General features: G+C 50.3%; 2 protein-coding genes across 2 annotated transcripts in view; both read left to right on the top strand.

Moving 5' to 3' along the window:
- Positions 1-2,914, top strand: part of ADAMTS13 (ADAM metallopeptidase with thrombospondin type 1 motif 13) — a 67,697-nt gene extending 64,783 nt beyond the window's left edge. Inside the window, exons 26-28 of the mRNA XM_056860196.1 lie at positions 310-486; positions 1,599-1,783; positions 2,762-2,914. Of these exons, the coding sequence (XP_056716174.1) occupies positions 310-486; positions 1,599-1,783; positions 2,762-2,914 (515 nt within the window). The remainder of the gene's footprint in view (positions 1-309; positions 487-1,598; positions 1,784-2,761) is intronic.
- A 5,421-nt stretch (positions 2,915-8,335) lies between these two features.
- Positions 8,336-18,127, top strand: CACFD1 (calcium channel flower domain containing 1). Its single transcript, XM_056860195.1, has 5 exons — positions 8,336-8,453; positions 13,287-13,359; positions 14,908-15,033; positions 16,931-17,038; positions 18,034-18,127. Exons 1-5 carry the CDS (start codon positions 8,336-8,338, stop codon positions 18,125-18,127), a joined length of 519 nt encoding a protein of 172 aa, XP_056716173.1.
- Positions 18,128-22,701: the final 4,574 nt, after the last annotated feature.

Here is a 22,701-nt window from a genome sequence, read left to right as displayed (position 1 = left end):
GATGTCATCATTCATGGACACAGATGGTTGCCCCCTGTACCTGCCTCCCAACAACTGCTGGTTGCCAGGATGGACCAGGCAGCCCTAGCTGTGAAGTCCACCCTCCACAGCAGCAGTTTTCTGTGGGGGAACTGATCTCTGTCATCTGGAAATGGATTGTCATTCCAGGAGATTGCCAGGTCCTACCTGGAGGTTGGCAACCTTAAGTCTGGCACAACTGCTTCTGGAGGGAGCTGTGGTGTTTGGTCTCACTCACGGTGCCAGAGGAGGAGATGTCTGACCCGTTCCCCTCCGTGTCTTTGGTTCCAGGAGAGCTGGTGGTGTTTTTGGGCCGGATGATGTGGCGGACAGGCTGCAAGAGGTTGACAATGTCGGTTATCAACACCCGCACAAACACCCTGATGGTGAGACAGCGCCTCCTGCTGCCTGGCAACGGAGTGGTCCTTCAGTACAGCAGCACAGTGGCTAGGAAGAAATACCACCAAGGTGTGCTGGCTCAAAACTGATGCTTCTTTTGAAGACAAGGTGGAGCATTCGGGTTAGAGGAGGAAGCCACATGGCTTGGCGATTGGTGGCAGGTTTTGTAGGATCTGCCTGGGCCTCACAGAACCTTCCTGCCTAGGCCACAGGCTCCTCCACGCATCAGCATGCATCTGTTATTTGATTATGACAAATGACAAGCCATGGGGCATTACCAGACATGACTCAGATCATAGATGTCTGCCCATTTGGAGAAGGCCGAGTGTGTATGCATGCAGCCTCAATTCAGATCAGGCCACCTGGGGTGGGGAGAGGGCGTTTAACCCTTCAGTTCCTGCTTGGTTTCACTCACATGTCTGGACTTTGCATGCTGTTATTACAGTTTTAGAAGACCTGTCCTGTAAGAAACCCTGTGTTTGCCCCTTTAAAGAGTGAATAATGGTGCAGGGAGTCTGATTTTGCAAAACTGAGGAGTGTGGAAGGGATGAATCTCCTCTCCTCTTGTGCCCCTGATCTGAAGCATGTGCTATTTGGCTTTTATTCATGTATGGAGAGCCACAATTTGTATCATGTCTGTTTTTCTGCTGGGAGGGGCTACCGGTCTCTGAAGTCAGGCCACTGTGTTTGATAGGCCTCCTCCTCTCCCTGAAGTACAGGAAGGAAACGGGGCGAGGTTGCCAACCTCCAGGTGGGGGCTGGAGATCTCCTGGAATTACAACTGGCCGTCCAGGCTACAGAGATCAGTTCCCCTGGAGAAAATGGCTGCTTTGGAGGGTGGACCGTATGGCATTATAACCTGGCTGAGGTCCCTCCCCAGTCTTGCCTTCCCCAGGCTCCACCCCCAGATCTCCTGGATTTCACAACTCAGAGGTGGCAACACTAAGGGGAAGTTTTCCCCACCACTGCAAGGAACTCTACCGCATGTAATGCTTGAGAAGAGCTGGCCGCCTGACTCCTGCAGGCATCTCCAAGGGCTCTGGGGCTGCCATCACATTTTTATGCCAGGGCCCCAGCTGCTGCCTCACCATGCCCATCTTGTTAGCAGCAGTTTGCATCTGCAGCAGCTTGGTGGAGCCAGAGTCCAGCCCATGAACTCTTCATTCTTTTTGCCACCACAGACTGCGATGTGCAGCTCTTTGGTCCTCGAGGAGAAATAGCAAACCCTTCACCGTCAGCTGGCGTGGACCTGCAAGCAACATGCAGGATCTTCATTGACGTGGCTCCTCGATACCGCATAGCCATCCATGCTGTACATGTGGATGTGAGCGCCCAGGCCAACCAAATGCAGTCCCATTACATCTTGGTGAGAGCACTGCGCGCATTCCCACCCTGTTGCAGTAGTGAGCATTTACCTGTGGTTGTTCAAGGGGTCAGAAGCGATTCCCCACACATTTGCTTGGAGCTCTTTTCAGCAGCCCTGTAAGGTGGGGGCAGCAGTAGCAGCAACCCTGTAGGCAAGAGACATTTGGAGGTGGTTTGCCACTGCCTGCTTCTGCGTAGTGACCCTGGACTTCCTCAGTGGTCTCACAACAACCTCACAACAAGCCTGTGAGGTAGGTTTGGCTGAGAGTATAGGACTGGCCCAAGGTCTCCCAGTGAGCTTACATGGCAAAGTGGGGATTCAGCCCTGGGTCTCCAAGATCCTAGTCCAATACTAACCACTACACCATGCTGGCTGTCACAGTGGATACGAAAACAGCCCCAGAGAAACTGAGCCACATGGGCCCTGGGGTGCCCCAGAGGCCACTCACAGACCCAGCCACAGTGATGACTGCAACAGGTACAGGCTCACCTGTGTGAGTGGCCTCCGTGCACTGCCGGTATCACAGGGGTCGCTTGGCTTTGCTTCGTCCCGGCCACCAGTGGCCCTCCAGGGCAGCAGTCCACCGAGAGCATTCCTGGTGAGCTGAAGGTGAGCATCTTCCCTGCTTCACCCCTCCCTATTACCTAAGCGTAGCTCTCAGAGCCAAACTAATGCTGTGCACAGCACAGAATGTTTGAAACACAATTGCTAACTCACCTTCCCTCATAGCCATCCATTGATTCAGAGACCCGATGCTTTTCAAGATTTGCCTTTCTGTTTTCCACACATGCGCACCCATGGTGTCTGAAGCAGCTGAGAAATGCTTGAAGGGTCCTGTGTGAATCCCCTGGGGGGCAGGAATGATTGCTAAACTGGTTTAAGTTTGTGCGTATGCGGGCATTGGCAACAAACAGATGGAAAGAGGCAGTCTGAGAAATGTGCAATTGGCTGATTGACTGACCAGCACCTTCCTTTTAGATTCGAGACGTGAACACCATGAAGACTTCTGTCTTCTCTGGAAACCAGCTGTTTTACTGGCAATCGACCGGGAACCGGGCAGAGATTGAATTTAACAAAGACTTTGCTGGTATCCGTTTCCGAGCAAAGTACTGGATTGTGGAACCCGAGTAAAACCCTAGCAGCCGTGTGGTTAGCACGGAGGGAATGAGCACTGCCTGGCTACCTCAGAGGCTCTGCAACGGGAGAAATGTTGAGAGTTGTGGAGATGCAGGATGGAGAAACGTCCTGCAAACAGGCAGCAGCTCCAACCGCCTTTGCACTGGCTCAAATGTTCTGTGAACCAATAGTTGTGGAAGGGGAGGCAGCAAGGTAGATTCCTGTGTATTTTCCACACGGGGTTAGGCTTGTGTGGTTTTCTCCATTGCTGCTGGGACTCCTGATACAGCACAGCGGCAACAGGGCTTCCACACGGTGGCAGGTTGCCCCACGGTGTCCCTGCCCCAGTTCCCAGCAACAGCAACCAGGACTTACTAATTAAAAAAAAAAAAATACAGCAATTGCATGTTATTGTAACATTATAACAATCTGTGTGTCAGGGGTCTCTGAATTCCTAGCTTTCATTATAAAAGGTGGGTCTCTAGGTCCTTTCATTGTATAAGTGGGAAAGTGTACCTCTGCCATGAAAGGAGACATCTTTTTTTAAAATGAAAACTGGAAATTTAGAGAATCCAATATACAAGTAGTTGTAACAATCTTTTCCAAAACTTTGCAGCAAGTCAGGTCTGGGAAAGACTGGAGAAAAACTGCAGAAAACCTGGGAATTGCATGGATTTTCTACAGTGCTGTGGGGAAATGGAACCCCCCACTTCCCAGCAGCATCAAAGCCAGGGCAAACAACCCATGGGGAAAATATCCTAATGTAGACTGTCTGTATTACTGACTTAGAGTGAGACCTTCAGCACATCACTTACAGAGCCATCCTGAGTCGTGCCCTTCTAAGCCCATTGACTTCCATTCCCGTAGAAGGGTGTAGCCCTGTTTAGGATTGTACTGTCAGTCTCCCCCAGTTACTTCCTCTGCCTGCTTTTCCTGACTGTTCATTCAATGCACACATACCCCTTGGGCATGCCAGTAAAACTGTCCTTTAATCACCCTGGCCCTGGGGGTCTGGAAACGGTCCTTTAATAGCCCTGGTCCCAGGGGGTTTGGGGCTTAGGGATGAAAGCCAGCACCTTGAACAGAGCCCAGAAGCAGATAGACAGCCAGTGAAGTTCTTTCAGTAGGTGTGATGTAACCGCTGTAACCCATGGCAGACCGCCATTGCTGCTGTGTTTTGTACCAATTGTCATTTCTGAACTACCTTCCAACAGTCTAATCTGGATGTAGTTGGGGTGTGGTGGACGTGGGCAGATTCTACCTGTCAAGTGAATGCCAAAGCTGGGCAGAGACGACGTCAGAACCCCCCACCCTTGAGCCAGTCTGATCCTCCTCTTTAAAGCTAAGTTAGCTGCCATCACTGGCTCCTCTGGCAGAAAGTTCCCCAAGCAGCGTATATAATGCAGTAAAGCTCTCATGTCCTACTTCCACCCCCTTAATCTCCCCCTCCTCTGCAAAACTCCAAATTCCTTAACCGGGTGGTGCTCACTCCGTGGCTCACGTTAGCAATTCCCATCCACCAAAAGAACCACGTTTCCTTTCATCTTTGGCCTGTGCCTCAGGGAGGCCCACAGCTGACTCATTCTTCTGGCGGGGGCTGTTTCAGGGTGAAAACCACCCGCCAGCCACAAGCCCTCCCAGGAAGTTGCTTTTACCTGCTTCCCTGTAGAGCAGACGCCTTGTTGGGGAGTGGGGCCCCAAAAAGCCACAGGTGGTGCGTGAAAGCGCCACGCCTGGCCTCTGCTGTAACTTCTCCAGTCGGCCATATTAATAAGCTTGACTGACTTCTCATACGAATACTTTCTTTGGAGTCAACGCCAATGAACACAATGGGATTTTCTTCCAGTCATGCACAGAATGTAGCTGCACATTAGTGATATGAAAATTGGTAGCGGGATACACAGAAATGTCTCTGCTTGTAAGGTCTGAGTTCACCTGTCGGATCCCAATCACTAAACGTCCAGACAGAGTATTCTAAGAAGCTGGTTTATTTAGGAAGCAGGAGGTGAATAACAGCAACTTACAGGGAAAGGTACGAGGACTCTAATGGGAGGGGGATGAGCAGGTTAGAACATATACAGAAAACCAAAGGCACAGTTGGATGCCAGGCCAAGCCTGGTTCTCATGACAGATTACGGTTGTCAAACGAAGTGTGAGCAGACATAACATACTCTGGGCTACAACCTTGGAGGCCAGCTGCGCTCCCAAGCATGACTCTCACATTCTGCCCCTCCAGAGGCCTCCTCCTCCCTCGTCCGACGGGGCGGGCTTATCTGGGTAGGCGGCATGGAACTGACGGGTCAGGCGAGGTGCGGTGATATGCTGATGCTTAACCCATTCATCCTCGATGTATCTGGGAATCGAAGATTTTGGAAACCTCGCAATGTTCTCTCCCCCCCCCCATCTCGGGAATCTCTGGGGGGTCTTCTGGATGCCACTGGGGCGCGGGCACGTACTGTTTCAGTAAACTAACATGGAACACTGGGTGAATTCTTAACGATTTGGGGAGCTGCAATTCCATTGTTACTTCATTAATGATTCGAGAAATGGGGAAGGGACCAATGTACTTTTCACTCAGTTTCTTGGTGTCAGGAGTGGGCCTGTTCGGCTCCTCTGAGGTGTTATGACTTTCTCGCGGCTTCTCGCAGCTGCCTCGCTTTGTTGTTCTAACAGACACTTTATCTCGTGCATTCCTCTCCCGTGGGAAACTGAGTTACTATGCCAACCTGCCATATCAGCTATGCTAATATATACTACTGATTTGCGCCAGCCAGCCATTCTTGGCTTAGTTAGTTTGCAAGCACTGTTAACCCGTTTGATTTTTCCAATAAAGTCAACTTGCCTTAGGACTACCTGTCTGGGTTGTTGCTTTTGGGGATTCTTTGGGCAAGGGCTTACACTTGGAGGGTCGCAGAGACCGCAGGTTCTTGGTAGAGAGATACACCTGATCTCCTACTTTGAATGTCCACCCAGGAGCCCAGTGTTTATCAGCCTGAGCTTTGTACTTTCTTTTGGCCCGCTCCAGGTTTTTAGTTAGCCAAGGCCAGGTAGATTGAATGGTTTGAATCCAGTTCGACATCTCAGGGGCCACTCCTCCCCCGATATATCCACTTGACCGACAGGTCCAAATTCTTTGCCGTGGACAATGTGGAAGGGACTGAATCCAGTGGACTGGTGCACAGAATTATTGTACGCATATTCAGCAAAAGGTAGCAGATCAACCCAATCATCCTGGTGATAATTCACATAACAACGGAGGTAACATTCTAGTACAGCATTAACTGTTTTGGTTTGCCCGTCCATTTGAGGGTGAAATGAACTTGACAATCCTTGTTCCACCCCAACTAATTTAAGAAAGGCTTTCCAAAACTTTGTCACAAATATTGATCCGCAATCCGATATCTTGCGCGGGAACGAATGATATTTGAAAACATGTGACACAAACAAATGGACGAGTTTTTGAGCAGAGGGCATACCAGCGCACCTGCTTGGAAAAAAGATCAGTTATCACCCATAGTACCGTTTTCCCTCGGCTCAAAGGCAAATCAATCATAAAGTCCATGGCAATGACTTCCCATGGTCCCTGGGGCACTTCTAAGGGTTTTAGCAGTCCAGTCGGCTTGCCGGTGGGACGTTTCGCGGTGGCGCATACTGGACAGCTGCGGATGTAGGAGTCCAAATCCGAGCACATACCTGCCCGCCAGAATTGACAACGGAGCAAGTGCAGGGTTTTGACAAAGCCAAAATGTCCAGCGGTTTTGGCTCCATGAGCAAGTCTGAAAATATCCGCCCGCAAAGCTTTGGGCACGTACAACTTAGCATCTTTAACCCACATGTCCCCCCGTTCAAGACCGGGAGGCAGAGCGTTGACATCCAGCTCTGCCTGGCACGCGTGAATTAGAACGTCACGAACGGAATTGGGCAGCTCTTCCGTGACGACGGGAGTACTCCCTGAGCTGAGCTGAAGGAAGGTTGCCTGTCCCTCCGGATGGCGGCGGAGGGACTGAAGCTGTCCCCCCCCCCAATAGGCGGGGTTGCCTGAGTTAGGCGCGCTTGAGTGCGAGTTTGAACAGCTAAGGTGGGCAGGATACCCCTTTGCTCTGGAGTAAACAGGGACTCAGTGGGGCATTCCACCTTAACCGGGTATTGAGGGACTCGGGTAAGAGCGTCAGCTAATAGGTTTTGCTTCCCCAGGACGTGTTTGATCACAAAACGAAATTTGGAAAAGAAGTCTGCCCATCTGACTTGTTTTGCGGTGAGTTTACGAGTCCCTGTTAGGGCCTCCAGGTTCTTGTGATTTGTCCAAACTTGGAAAGGAGTCTCAGAACCCTCAAGAAAGTCCTAGAGTAAATGAGAATGTCATCTACCACTCCTTTAAACAAGAAGTCATGGAGGATTTCATTGATCATTTGCATGAAGACCCCCGGAGCTCCTTTTAAGCCAAAAGGCATTACCAAGTATTCAAACATCCCAAAACAGCTGGAAAAGGCTGTCAACGGCTCATCCCCCTCCCTAATACAAATGCGGTAAGACGCTTCCACCAGGTCCAGTTTGGTGAAAATGCTCCCTTCTTTCAGTTGGCTCAGTAGGTCTGGGATGAGGGGGATGGAGTAAGCACTGGTTTGGGTAACTGCATTGAGTTTGCGAAAGTCTATACACACTCGCAAGTCGCCTGTCTTCTTGCGCACGAAGAAGGCTGGGGAAGGGCGAATAAAGCCCCTTGCCAAGTTTTTAGCAATAAAGTCTTTAAGTACAATCTTCTCCTTAGGATTCATCGGGTAAATCTTACTTTTGGTCAGGTGTTCTCCCCCCACCACCTCAATAGCAGAATCCGTTTCGCGGTGGGGGTAGTACTTAACCTTTTATTTCCAAAGGTTAAGAGGATAGGAGGAGCAGATTCTGGAGGGACAGGTAGTTGGGGAGAGGACTGGGATGGCCAGGGGTGCCGGCCACGTACGGTTGGGGGCGCTGCCCTGGCACCGGAGAAGGCTCAGGGGCAGGCGGTGGCACATGGGCAGAGCAGGCCCGGGGAAGGCACGCAGGGGGAGGGCTTGGCGGCGCCCCGTGCCAGGCTGCTGTGCGAGGGGGAATGCGCCTCCCTTAGTGCTCCTCGCGAGGAGGAGGAGGCCCGGGCGTCAAGCCGCTCGTTTGCGAAGAGTTCACACCTGGAAGGGGGGGGGGAAGGCGGCTGCAGCGATGCCACCCAGCCCAGGGCGCCCAAACGCAGCGCAGTACCCGCACCCCCCCCCCCACACACACACACGACGGACAGCAGCGAGACTCCTCCTCCTCCCGCCCCCCGGGAGGGGGCCCCACAATGCAACGCGTGGGGGGGGGGCTGCACCGGCCGCCGGACCGGCCCTGCGGGGGGAGGAGGAGGAGGAGGAGGAGGAGGAGGAGGAGGGGGGGGGCGAGGAGGCGCCGGGCCGGCCCAGGATGAGCGCGCCGGGCGAGCCGCCGCCGCCCGCCCCCGCCGGCCCGCCGGAGGGCGAGGAGGGCATCACCTGGGGGTACCGCTGGCTGTGCCGGCTGGCCGGCCTCCTCGGCGGCGCCTGTGAGTAGCGCCCCTGCCCGGGAGGGGAGGGGAGGGGGCTCAAGGCTAGACCCCCGCCCACCCCCCACGGAACCAGAGCAGCTCCCTGCCCAGCGGAGCATCCCGTTTGCACCCCGAGGAGGCCGCGGGGGTGGGAGGTACCCTGCCCCTGGACGGGGAGCTCCCCGAGGCTGGCGCGGCTGGCAGCCGGGCGCTCCCGCAGCCCTTTCCCTCGGGCGCTTCCCTGGGCCAGCTGAAGCGGGCCGGGACGAGTGTTCGGCCCGCTGTGGGAAAGGGCCGCCGAGGCACAGCCGCCTTGCGGGGACGCCTCGGGGGGGGGGGGTTTTCAAGGCAAGAGACGGCAGAGGGGCGGCTCAAGGGCATGGCCTGCCGTGGCGCCACGGCCCTGCCCGGGAGGGGTCCCCCATCCGAGCGCAAACCAGCCCCGACCCTGCTGAGCTTGCCGGCTCTGGCGAGAGCCGGCCGGCCAGCCCCTCGGGGCCCCCCGGGGCCGGCCGCGCGCGGGGGCTTCTCGCCTTCTGCCCGGCCTGGCCTGCCGAGGAGCCAGCTGCCAGCTGCCAGCAGCGCTTGAAGCAAGCAGTCCGTTCCAAACCTTGCCCCCAGCCAGATGGGCAAAAGCAAGGCGAAGCTGTTCGTTTAAAACCTTTTTGCGCTGCCTTTCTACCCAAGCAGAGCCCCCAACATTAAACAGTCTGAACAATTCAAAGCAACATTTAAAATGACAAAATGAATAATAAAACACAAAAATCAGGGGTGGGCTTTAATATTACATTGGCAGTTGCCAATCCCCCCCTCCAGTTGATCAAGATTAAAATTATTAATTCCTGGTTATATGTTTATGAATATATATATTCTTTTAGTCTTACTGTGACACTGTTCAGAGCCAAATTGGCTGTATGAGCAGTATCATTAAATAAGTAAGCTCCACCCCCCCACCCCCACCCCAAGGCTGGTGAGTTTGCAGATCCACTCTGAGCCCTGGCTGTGTGTTCTATCATAGTGGGTCCCATTGGGAAGGAAACAAGGCAGTGAATAACTAAGTACTCTTTATTAGTAATACCAAAGACAGGTGCGGGGTGAGTAGAGGTAGGGTTCAGACATCCCTCCTGGGATGCAACTCTGCCCTGAACCCCTGGCTGTTAAGGGGCAAACCTCCCCACATGGCTCTTGCCTCTCTCTGTGGCCCCACCTCTGTTTCTACATTGCAAATTCTGTTCCTTGGTCGCATTGGGGTGTGATGGAGTGTTAGGACTCAGTGCTCGCAGTTCAGGGTTTATTTTTGTGGGAGACAAAAGACATTTCTGTATGTTTTGAAAAGGCAGACTGGGTTGAGGGCAATGAGCAGAAATTTGTCCTCCTTTTGAGGAATGTTATTTATTTCTTCCCTTTTAAAATACCCATTTTATCTTCCCCACAACCCTGTGAGGTAGGTTAGGCTGAGAGTGCATGACTGGCCCAAGGTCACCTGAAAGTGCACGACTGGCCCAAGGTCACCCAGCCAGCTTCCATGACAGAGTACAGATTCGAACCTGGGTCTCCCAAATCTTAGCCTGACACTTTACCACACTAGCTGTTGGTGTAAGTTATAGGAGATGTGAAAGACCTCCGCCTGAGACGCTGGAGAGCTGCTGCCAGTCTGAGTAGACAATTCTGACCTTGGTGGACCTGATCCAGTAGAAGGCAGCTTCATGGGTTCTAGCCATGTGCTGGACCCAGATGAAGCATGTTTTCTTGTTTCTCTTCCTTGTGCTGTTTTATAGCCCAGGTTGGGTTGGGCTTTGCTGTGGGGAATCTAATCCTTCCTTTGGGGTAAGTGTCATCATGGTGGTATTCCTCCCTACTCAGCTTTGTCAAGCTGACCTGCCTTGCAAGTCTGTTGGTGCAAGAAAGTTGTATAAAGAGTGCTTGAAAGCCTGCTGCACAATTTGCCTGTCAAAGTGCTCTATAAATCATGGTTCTTGGCTCAGAGGAAGAGCGGTGTTCAAATCCCACTACAGCCTCACTAGCTGGCCTTGGGCCAGCCACTATGCCCTGGTCAGCAGCCAGTTTGCCCAGAGGGTCACTTTGCAAAGAGTGGTGGGGCAGGGGATGAACCCCCATCCTCACCTGAAGGGTGCCAAAACAAGGAACAAATAGTGGCACCAGCAATTTCTTCACAATACCTGAATGTTACCAGGACTTTCTTGGAATGGTTCATCCTTGCAATGCATTTCTTCTTTTCCAGGAGTATTTCTGTAATAAGTATGGTAAATAAGGAAGAGGGAGCAAGGCGAATCCTGCACAATTGGGTGCTGGCAAGCCCATTGCTGGGGAGTGTTCTTTGCAAATATTTATAGGTCAGCTTACAAATGATTAAATGCAGTACATGCAGGAAGGAGAAGAGAAAAGCACCAGTAGCCGCTAGCTAAGGCCGGGCTAATCTCCCCATGGATGGGGAAACTGAGGGATAGAAGAGGAAAGCAAAGGGTTGGTTTTCAAGTGCCCATCAAAAAACGAGACTGCAGTATGTGTGGAAACACAGGCACCCTGCAGGTATGCTCATCAGAGCGCCAGCTCTGAATGGAGTAGGTACCGGTACTTGGGGATTAACCCAAGTTTACTGATACACAGGGCTTACTCAACGTGATGTGGGGCGGGGGAGAACCCACGTCTCTCTCACTGCATGCTTGCTCCTCCTTCCCGAGATGTAGCAGGAGGTGGAGAGGCGCCCCCCCTAATTTTTAAGGGCCCCCTGGGGGAGGGAAGCTCACTATGACCTCTACTTTAGGCCCATTTCTGATCTTGGAGCAAAGCAAAGCTGCAGAGAAGAGCTTCAAAGTTCATGTGTCGGACTAGGATCTGGGAGACCCAGATTTGAATCTCTGCCCTGGAAGCTTGAGGGGTGACATTGGGCTGGTCAAACCTACTTCAGAGTGTGTGGGGGGGGGGGGTTGTAAAGATAAAATGGGGAGGGGGCAAAGGAATGTAAGCCACTTGGGGTCCTCACTGGAGAGAAAAACGGTATACATAGCTGAACAAAGAATACCTGCCTAAGGTGCCAGGAGCATCTCGAAAGGAGGTTCAGCTTGTCTCTCCTGGGCAGTTTTTGTTGAAACCAAGGCAGTCATGTGGCATAAAACAATATCATCATGTCTAAACTGACCCCAGGTAAGGAGGAAGAGCTCTCTGTACGGAGCTCAGGCAAATCCACGTTGGTCCAAATAAACACAACCAGTGCTAAGTTTGTGTGTGTGTGTAAAATGCCATCAAGTGCCAGTCGACCTATGGGAATCCCGTAGGGTTTTCAAGGCCAGAGTCTTTCAGAGGTGGTTTGCCACTGCCTGCTCTGTGTAGTGACCCAGTTCTTCCTTGGTGGTTTCCCATCCAAGTAGCGCCCAGGGCCAACCCTGCTTGGCTTCCAAAATCTGATGAGATTTTGGGTAGGCTGGGCCATCTAGGTCAAGGCAGACGTTCAGAGGTGGTTTGCCGTTGCCAGCCTCTGCATAGCAACCCTGGAGTGGCCCAGTGGTCTCCCATCCAAATACTGATCCGGGCTGACCCTGTTTGGCTTCCAGTATCTGGCGAGATTGGGGTAGCCTGAACCATCCAGATCACAATGCCCTGTATTAAGACCACGCAAAATAACACAGTATCATGGGCACGTTTTTGCGTTCTGCAGAACACTTAATCCAGCTGGATGTCATGAATTTCCTCCCCAGCTAGAGCCAGGGACATGGGGTGGGGGGCTGCCACTGTGCTGACATCTGGTCATGGGGGCAGGGGTCTGGCATCTGAGAGGGGAGAGCTTGACACACAGATGCCCTTTTCAGAAGTGTTTCCTCTGTGGGCATGGGGGGCCCTTCCCAACCCAGGGTGAATAATCATCTCGGCTTCCTCTAGCATAATACAGTGTCAGTCTCTGCTGTGAATGTCTGTGTAACCCTAGTGAAGCTGGCCCAGAAGCCTGTTTCAGTCCTGGAACACTTTGCCTTTTGTTCCAGCAAGCTGACGTGGCAAGAATTTATCTGCATGAGCAGAAGGTTGGGCCTCCGGGTCCCAGCAACGTGCCCAAGGCCAAAGTGTGCCTCCCGAGCAGAGGAGGGGCTGTAGCTGAAGACCCTGACCCCAGCCACACCGACTCTGGAAGAATTGCTGGAAGAACTGGCCGCTTGATACCCAGCACCCCCAACGTTTCCCACCTCCAGAGTTTGTAATTTCAGGGAGGAGGAGCCTGTGGGTCTCCCCCTCCTTCTGTGGTGATGTTATTTTTTGTGCATTCAGCAGAGGAGCCTCTTGCAAACCCAGCCTGCGGCCGCCTCTCTACTAATGGGATACAGTTACCTGCTGACTACTCTAAAGGGGACGAAGTGGATATCAGATGCAGAAGACTTTGTGCAAGTTTAATGAGTGCCTGGCTCATTCTCGATCCCATGGGGGAGGGTATTTGGGAGCTGCACCAAACAGCAGTGCCGGGGTTGGGCATTTTTGAACTGGCCTGGCTCCTGTGCCTTTAGAAACATAGAGCTGGTCCAAACCCCAGCACAACGCAGAAATATAGAGCTGGTCCAACCCCCAGCACAACGCAGGAACTTCACAACTACCCCCCCATTCCCCCAGTGACCCCTCCTCTGCCCAGAGGAAGGCAAAAAACCCCAGGATCCCTGGCCAATCTGGTCTGGAGGAACTGACCAAAAGTGGTGATCCATCAGCATTACCCTGAGCACAGTGTGGATTTGATTAGCGTGAGCAGATGCAGCCCCTGCCCTCACCTTGGCCAGCTGGTCAACCCTGTGCCCATTCAAATGCCCCCTCCCTCCAACCAGGCTCTTACCCTCTCTTTTTCCCCTCTTTCAGCCTGTGCCGTAGCTGGCCTCTTCAACTGCATCACGGTCCATCCTCTCAACATAGCGGCTGGAGTTTGGATGATGTGAGTACCTCGCATCCCCTCATTACGTTTCTTTTGCTCGCTTGATTTTGAGCGCTGCAGACCAGTACGTTGCATGTGAAACAAGCAAACATGGGTTTGTTTGGTTGGCAGGAACAGGAGGGCGTTTTCAGGGGAGAAACAGCCAATGGGAGGCAACCGTTGGCCACCGCATTTCCCCAGCACCCCTTTCCCTCTTTATCTATTTTTCATATATTTCATATTTTTCATATTTTCTTGGAAGCTCCGCCCCACAGCTCCACTCTGAATTAAATATTAGCTGTTGTGGCTAAATCCCCCCCCCCATTTTCAGAGGCAGGCATCCCTTTGGGGGCAACAGCAGGGGGGGCAGGCTTTGTCCTCTAGGCTGCTGTGAGAGGCAGGATGCTGGACTCACTGGACCCTCAGGCTAACCCAGTAGGGCTTTTCTTACCTTCTTGGAAGGTTTGATGGAATTGGGGTCCTTTGATTATAAATCCGCTACCGTCGCAGTCTAGAGATGGGGCAGGAAGAGCTTGTGATCTGATCTGCTTGAGGGCTCCCAAAGCCTCCTGCGAAAACCCTTGTGATCCCTTCTCAACCCTAGAGACCAAGTTTATGCCAGCAGTTGTAACTGGGTTCCGTGTCTAAGTTTCGGGACCACTTGCTAGAACCACTTGACCTTCCTCGGGACATTTACTAGAAGGAATACATTTTCTCTCCATGGGTTGGCCTTGTTTTGTTTCCTTGCTGGTTTTGTTTTTTGGCTGTTAATTTTTTTTGCATAACTGGAAAAACAAAAGTGCTGTCTTGAAAGAAGCAGAAATCTGATACCATAGGGCAGCAAATGGTGGTGGCGGAAAGTGCCCTCAGGTGGCAGCTGACTTGTGGTGACCCCATGGGGTTTTCAAGGCCAGAGATGAGCAGAGGTGGTTTGCCATTACCTGGCTCTGCGTGTTGACCCTGGATATCCTTGGAGGTCTCCAATCCAAGCACTAACCAGGGTCAACCCTGCTTAGCTTCCAAGATCTGATGAGATTGGGCTAGCCTGGGCCAGCAGCTAATAGAGAGCAGTAGATTTGAGCAGGTGGCCAGGATTTGCCGAATGGAATTTTGGGACTAAATTCATCTCTGCTCAAAGCAGAGCAGATCCACAAGGCAGCAAACATAAAAAAATTAAGATATTTGAGCAATTAAAAGTATATTCAAAATGATAGAATAATTAAATTTAAACACATAATGCCAGAATGAGGCCCAGTAACCATTATTGGGGGTATGCCAGATGAAACAAAAAAGTCTTCACACGTTGGCGAAAGGCACCAGTAGAGGGAAACAGACCAATCTGCCTGGGAAGGGGTCTCCAAAGTGTTGGTGCTATGTCCAAGAAGGCCCTTTCTTGGGTTGCCACCTGTCTAGCTTCAGAGGGTGGGGATAACTGAAGCAGGGCTTCTGAAGGTGACTGGAGTGTACGGGTCTGCTCATATGGGAGGAGGCGGTCCTCAATTGCTGGGGCCATGAGGCACAGGAGGGTGGATCCATGGATGTTTTGTATCTGGTTTTTTCATTCCACAGGCTGAACGCCTTTGTCCTCTTCCTCTGTGAAGCGCCGTTCTGCTGCCAGTTTGTTGAGTTTGCAAATGCCGTATCTGCAAGGGCAGATAAGCTCCGCCCCTGGCAAAAAGCAGCTTTCTACTGCGGGTGAGTGTGCCAGAGGGCATGTTTGAGCACCTCCGGAGGGAGGAGGGGAAGGCTGCCACCAGAGATAACAAGGGCAAGAACTCAGGGGACGGGCCCGCTTCTCCCCTTCTGTTGCCTGTTATGACCTCATACACATAAAACATACAAAAGTTGTATAAACAGCAGCAAGATGTAGAAAACGAGGGCAGGAACCTGGGCCTTGCTTTAGACCACTGGTTCCCAACCGGGGGTCCGTGGACCCCCAGGGGTCCGCGAGAACTAAATTAAGGTCCACGAAACAAAATTATAAACCCGTAATAAATTAATATTTTCAATTAAAAGTTCTCTATTATAAAAATATATATTCAAATATTATTCTAAGTTTAATGTTTAACTAACAGTTATGATTAAAGTTTATTTTCAAATTCTCTGAATTTTTATTTTGAACCTTGGGGTCCCTGCACCGAACAAAAAAGTCCTAGTGGTCCCTGGTCAAAAAAAGGTTGGGCACCACTGCTTTAGACAAAGGACGCAGGCCTCATTCTGCAAATGCCAGTTGTTGAGGAAGACCCAAGAGTTTAATTGTTCTTGGCAGTTCAATAATAACAATACATAGATCTCTTTCAGATGCCCCAACCAGCCATGCTCCTCTCCTTCTTTCCTTCCCCCCTTCTCCTTGCACCTGGAGCACAATTGAAAGTTTGAGTCTGCTGCGACCCTGCCACGAATGCTCCTCAGCAAACTGGGGCTTCCTGCTCACAAAATCACGGAAGTCCAGTTTGCATTTGCAGTGTCATGGCAAATTGGAATTTGACCCCAGGCTTTACAAACCAGGAAGTTTGCAATCAGAATTGAGCTGTGTTTGTTCTCTGACGTAGAAGCTTTCCAGATGATAAAACGCAGACTTTTAGACATAGGCCTTCAGGATTTATATAGGGCTGCTAATAAAACCTGCTCGCCACTAAACTTAAGGATACCTTTTGATGTTTACCAGCCTTCCCCATATCTATCTCATATGTATGATCCATCTTATCGCAGAGCCATCTCCCTAGCTAGGTTTAATGTTTTGCCATCTGTGTTACTTGATGGAAGATTTAGCAAAATCCCTCAGTCAGACAGACTTTATCCCTGTGGCAGTAAGTGCGTTGAAACAGTTGTCCATGTTTTATTTTATTGTAGTTTCTATTCAGATATTCGTAATGAACAACTAAGCCCTTTGCATAGGTGTAGACTGAATGCCTCCGATTCCAGTAATGCTTCCTTTCTTTCTTTTGAATAATCGTTCACCCTATGTTCTGGAGAAGGTAGCACAATTTTCAAAGATTGCTATAGAACCCCGCAAATTATTTAAATAGACAGATGTGTTAGCTCACAACACTATCTTATGCAAGTGTCTTTCAACCATTTTGTAAGGTTATATCTCAAATATTTATATTTTTACACGCTACCGTATGTACAGTGATTTTATGCCAATAAAGGACAATATGTTTGTGTCTGTCATGGACAAGCAGAGATTTATTGTGATACCTGAATGCAGCCGTAGCCTTTATAGTGCTTAAGAAAATGAAGTAATCCTTACACAACAGGGACCCCCTGTTGTATAAGAGTTTTCCTGAACAAGTTTGGTTTGAATTGGGTATTCTTATCATCCCTGCCTCCAGGTTTCAAAAAATATTTTTTGTAGGGCCTAAAAGCTGTTTATAAGGTGAACCTCTTAACAAAGTGTCTGTGGATGGTGCTTTGTTGACCCTCTCTGATCATGTTGTTACCTGCTCTGAGCCCGGCTTGCCGGGAATGAGAGCGGGATACAAATCCAATAAATAAATAAATAAATAAATAGAGCACTGGCGTCCTGCACTGATGGCAGATGCAGCTGGGCACGATCCAGGGGTCTCACCCGTTTCCTCTCTCTTTCCAGGATGGCCGTGTTTCCAGTCATACTGAGCCTGACTCTGACAACCTTGCTGGGCAACGCCGTTGCATTTGCGACAGGTGTGCTATATGGGCTTTCAGCCCTGGGCAAAAAGTAAGCGAAGACTTTCGCCCCGGCCCTCTACCCTTCGCAGTGAAATGGGGGTTGCGATCTGTTCATGTTTCTGTGAATGTTTACATGTGCACTCGCATTTAGTAGGAATGTCCATTTTACAGGGTCCAGTATTCTAGAGATGATTGATGGCAGGAATGTTTTTAAACTGGTATGCTTCTGCCCTGACCCGGATAGCCCCAGGCTAGTCTGATTTCATCAGATCTCAGAGAGGGTCAGCCCTGGTGAGTATTTGGATGGACGACCTCCAAGGAATACCAGGGTTGTGATGCAGAGGCAGGCTATGGCAAACCACCTCTGAACATCATCACTTGCCTTGAAAACCCTACCGGGTCACTATAAATCAGCTGTGACTTGACAGCACATCCTCACATTCGTCTGGTTCACCAATTGTGTTTTATGTTTGCACAGTGTGAGTGTGTGTTTGAGGTCTCTGAACAGTTGAGGCATAGCTAATCTCGCCAAATGATCCTCTGCAGTCTTGCTTAAGACTAAGAGCCTCAGGATTAAACCAAGGCCCATAGTCCAGCATCCCTTGCAGGAGACCCAGCAATTGACATGCACTCAGTGGTCTGACCTGGATGGCCTAGGCTAGCCTGATTTTGGAAGCAAAGTAGGATCAGCCGTGGTTAGTATTTGAGTGGGAGACCACCAAGGAAGAACAGGGTTGCTATGTAGCAAAACCACCTCTGAATGACTCTTGCCTTGAAAACCCTGTGGGGGATCACCATAAGTGTCCTGCGACTTGACAGCACTGTCCCCCCACCAGTCGCCAACCCCAAAACTGGCTGCTTGTCAGTCGTTGGACTCCAGCCAGACCCCTGCTTCACAGAACCTCACAGCCCTGCCTCTGGGAAGGGCGATCATGGCTCTGAGGGGCCGTTTCTTGGGCTTCTTTTGCTAGTGCCAGGAGCTGCACATGTAGGGAAATGCTGTCCTTTCTCAAAAAGCCAGTGTCTTGTCCTTTGCTTTTGTAGGGGAGACGCCATTTCGTATGCAAAGATGCAGCAGTTGCGCAAGCAGAACAATGAAGAGGGGCTCACAGGGACCGTCGAAGGGCAGGCAGTGTGACCTCCACCTTGGAAGGATTCGTTCAGGGCCATGCATTCCCAGCTTGACTTTGAAGAAACGAATCCTGTGAATTCCACGCCTGGTAAAACTGACCTCAGAACTCTTTTGAAGCTCTTCCAAACTTTCATTACTGGACCGGGGAGGACAGAAGGAAAGCTTAACTCCTTTCTCTCCAAAATGACTTTCAGAAACCTGAACCAATGTAACACTGTGAATCAAATATGCTGCATCTTTTAAGGAGGCGGGGCTTAAATCAGAACTCCTCCCTGAGCCCTGCCCCACTAAGTTCTCAGGTAGGATTAGAACCAAATAGGGTGAAAAGCCCATTGCTCACAATATTGTGCTGCATTCTCAGAAAACCCTTTAAATGCTGCTTGACAACCTCCCAATTTGGTGGCTCAGTATGGGACTTCTGGGTATAGCAGGTGCTGTATCCCCCCCACCCCGGGCATTGAATTTTATTGGGGGCGGCAGTGATAGCATCCACCGAACTCTGGTATTCTAATTTATAAGAAGTGAATCTGTGAGCAACCGTGCTCTCTTTTGGTGATCTCCCTTGGCTGTGACTTCTAGGGGTTGCAGACTTTGGTAACTTTACTCCCTCCTCTTAAGGGGGTTTCTTGTGCACAATGCAGAATTATGTTTCTTTCTAGTGTAGGTGTTCTGTGAGATAGTTTAGTAATTTTAGAACTTAATGGTGGAGTGCTGATTAGGAGATGCTTTTTTTGTAGGGGGAGGTGTGACCTGTGGATTCTTGGTCTGTGTTTTTCCAAGATTTTCTTTTAGTCTCTCCTAGAGACGACTAGAGAGAACACAGTTTTTACTATTTAATAAAAGATAACATTTTGCAAGTATGGCCAAGATCAGTTCCAGAGGTAGGCATTTATTGGGATCCTGAGGCTATCAGAGGCACCCCACACACCCAAATGATCAGACATGGTGTGGGGGGCATTTGGATTGTGCACGCCAATCCTTCCGGTTCAGTGCCCCCCCCCCCCCAGTCCCGTCTATACAGTACCGAACTTGGATTCTTTAACTCTGAGGCACTGAACGTTCTGTGTATTAAGAACAGTTTCTGTGGCCTGGAGAGCTGACAGTCTAGATTTGATTCTTTTCTAGCTTTTCTGTTTGATTATTTTCCAGCTCTTAACTATATTTATTAAGTTCTTTTTTCTGTGCTTCCTATTTATCCTTTAGGTTTACATTTATTGATGTTTATCATGATGCAATTATTTATTTCTTTAGGACTTTATTTAGGACACTTCTGGTTCCCTTTGGGTATGGAACACGTGACATTGGTGCTTTCTTGTTGGGAAATGATTGCTGTTTATTCACCTTAAGTCTCTTTCTGCAAAAGGAGATGGGCCTTTGTTGCTTGAGAACACTTTAGTTAATGGAGTAAAATGGTAATTTAGGATTTAGATGCGTAAGTATTTTACCTGCTAGCTGTAGTGTGGCCAGTATTTGCCATAGGATGTGGCGGGAAAGGAAGAACCCCAGCAGAATGCTTCCTTTGTAAACAAACTTAGAAATGGCACAGAAATTTTACTAGTTTCGTGCGGCTCATTGAAAAAGCAGAGGAAGATTTCTGTTGACAAGTTCTTCTCCTCCTCTGGAACTTCAGAGATTGAATGAAACAGGTTTAATACCATTTTCCTCCATGTGGATGGAGAGAAAGACTCAAGAAGAGGGTGATCTACCCTCAGGCCGACTTATTTCACTGACCTGCCTACTGCTGGTTTTGGAGATGCTGAATCTGCACAGCTGCATTTTTTTAATGCATATTGGAACTTCCTGCCCAGCTGAACAGTGGCTTTTTCTCAGGATGGTGTCCTGCGTGGATCCTACGCAACCTGGTTGATCTGCCCGGTGTCTGCCGCTTTCCCTCTTGGGTGCTTTTAACAATTTACAGTCACCAGCACCATTTCCCCAACTGGAGAAAATGCAGTGAATGTAAGCGTACATACCAGCAGGGCCCCGTGGTCTGGAAGGCCACACGTGCTTGTCTGGCTGGGCTGTGGAGCATTCCCTCTGGCCCTGTGGCTTGGCTCCACTTCTAGAGCTGAACTTTTCAGGGAAGCAGGAAGGAGGCGTTTGGGGTCCCCCTGCACTCAAACACTTTCTTGCACCTTTCCAAGCTGTTGGCAGGTTTCCCATCCTTGCTGCTGCTTTTGCGAACAGAGTAGCGGCACCATAATTTTTTCCCTTTAAAGTTGTAGGCGAGATCTAGCAAGGCAGACTTAAGGATGCCATTAATTCAGGTGTCCCTCCTACGAGGTGTCATGGTTAGAGTTTCAGACTCAGATCTGGGAGACCCGTTTGGATCCCCCCTCTGCCATGAAAGCTGCTGGGTGACCTTGGGCCAGTCACACATACACACACACACACACTCAGTCTAGCCTACTTCACATGGTTGTAGTGAGGTAATCTTGTCAAGAACAGCCTCTCGGGTGCACCTCGTCAAGAACGGCCTTCCACGCGTGGCAGCCTGACCCTTTTTAATTGCAAGGAGGTGCCATCGGGTCCCAGTGGTGGGAGGGAGGGTATCTTGTTCCTCGTATCTTACAGGTGTCAGGATTTCTCCCCCAGACACACACTTTGTTTGGGGCAGGTTCCTCACAGCCTTGCCTCTCTCCAGGGAGTTTCCACCTTTTTAATTTCTCCATTAACAGAGACCAACAGTGGAGCCCATGCTGGGCATCCAGGAAACCCCAGTTTTGGGTCCCTGGCATCTCCAGTTAAAAAGGATGTTGGATGGCATAGCTGGGACAGGCCTTGGAGTCTGTGAACTGGGGAGCTGCTGCCAATCAGAGCAGGCTATCGATGGGCCAGTTGACTTCCCAGAAGGCAGCTTCAGATGTTCATGGTCCTGTTGCTGTGGGCACCTGAATGGCAGCACTATGGGAGGAGGCAAAGCCAGATAAATCAGCATCACACCGGCACACATTTTGAGGATGCCCATGGGGTCTGGCGCATTTGCTGAGTAGGGGGAGGGCACTCCCCCCTTAGTGATCTGGTTTAAGGGAGGGTCTCAGCTCTGCAGTCATGGAGAAGCAGAGGAAGGCTTGGTGATGAGCTCATGTCCTTCTGCTCTTTGTTCTAATTTTTAAAGAAGGAATTGTTCCATTGTCGGTGGAACAAATTCCTGGCTGGGTGTGTGTGTGTGTGTGGCAGGGCATTACCTGGGATGGCTGGTTGTGCTCAACCAAGTGACCTAACGCCAGATCAGGTCCAGGGCCTCTTGGCTCATTCTCTTGTTAAATGAAGCTTTACTTGACTGATTACCCTGTTGTGAAAAGTTTGCTCTTCAGGGCTCTTCAAAGAATAAAATGCTTTCAAGTAAATGACAGACCAATTGTAGGTGGTGGTTGAGAGGCGGGGAGGATTTCCGTAGTGGTGGGATGACCCAGGTGAAATTGCCGGCGTTTCAGTGGCCAGGGCTGGTGTGCCTACAGGGTTGGATTAGACATTCGCCAGCAAGCCCGGGATTTAAACACTGATGGTTCCCACATTGTTCTGTGATGGAGCCTTTTCGGAAATGAAATGCAAAGAAACCATCTTGGGAGAAAACGTTGAGCTAGTTCTGAGATCCAAACTGCATTTTATCAGAGGGATGCATAAATGAGCATTCCTTTTGTTTTTACTGCACTGTACTCCTAAGTGCTTCTGACTTTGGCTGGAGCTGTGTGGGGTTAGACCATTCCCCATCTAGATTTCCCATGAGAGGCTTAAACACTCCCTCCCTGGCAGTGACCCATCAGGAACTTTCCTGCTAAGTTAAAGGGCCCATCCATCCCAGGCTAGAATGGTATCATTTTGCAGAAAAAGCTGGGTGGACTACTGCCATTCTCTGTGACTCCTGGTTTTCTGGGTGCGGGGGGGGGGGGGTCTTTTCTACAGAGGTACATTAAAATTACAGCTGCATTAGGACATAAAGCTGAACCATGGCTGGATCAAATCTCGGTTAGTTATCCCATCCAATTGCAGACGGTCCAGCAAACCAAGGTTTGTTGGTTGGCATCAAATAGAGATTTCAGGACTTGTAGTAGTTTTGTTATTATTCTAACCAACTGGTTTGTTGTGACACTTCAATCCACAAATGACATCTCAGTCACAAACCACAGTTTGCACTGTGTTGCCCATCAAGGGCCACAGAATATGTCCTCTCTACTTGGGAGGTAGAGAGGAGGAGAGAAGCAAAGCCTGAGTGGGTAGACCAACCAGAATTTGTTACTTGACAGACCAAGGGCCAAACTACATGTTCATGGACATATTCTGAAGAATTCTGTGTACCTGACACAGCAAAAATGGGGAAATAACTCCCCCCAGCACTGTTTCTGCATGGGAGGGGCCACCCTGCCACCCCTGTGGTGGTGCTCTGAGCACCTTTGGGCTCGCCTTTATTTTTGAAAAGCCATTCCCTGCAGCTGCTGTGTGGCTGCCGGGAACCCGAGTTGGTAAACTTGGTAAAAACCCAAAACATGCAGTTTGGCCTTGACCAGAGTGTGTTATACAAATTGTGGTTTCCACAAACTGCAGCTAATTGTGGTGTCTCCATGCAGATTATGTCAGCT

This window comes from Euleptes europaea, chromosome 14 (genome assembly GCF_029931775.1).
Source record: "Euleptes europaea isolate rEulEur1 chromosome 14, rEulEur1.hap1, whole genome shotgun sequence".
NCBI lineage: Eukaryota > Metazoa > Chordata > Lepidosauria > Squamata > Sphaerodactylidae > Euleptes > Euleptes europaea.
Note: the sequence above shows the minus strand (reverse complement) of the source record. Positions and strands in the feature narration are given on the sequence as shown.

Bases quoted from the DNA above. Each gene is read 5' to 3' on its own strand.
- CACFD1 (XM_056860195.1), top strand. From the start codon at position 8,336: ATGAGCGCGCCGGGCGAGCCGCCGCCGCCCGCCCCCGCCGGCCCGCCG. The intron at 13,360-14,907 runs GTGAGTACCTCG...TTCATTCCACAG, and splicing joins GCGGCTGGAGTTTGGATGAT to GCTGAACGCCTTTGTCCTCT. The intron at 15,034-16,930 runs GTGAGTGTGCCA...CTCTCTTTCCAG, and splicing joins AAAGCAGCTTTCTACTGCGG to GATGGCCGTGTTTCCAGTCA.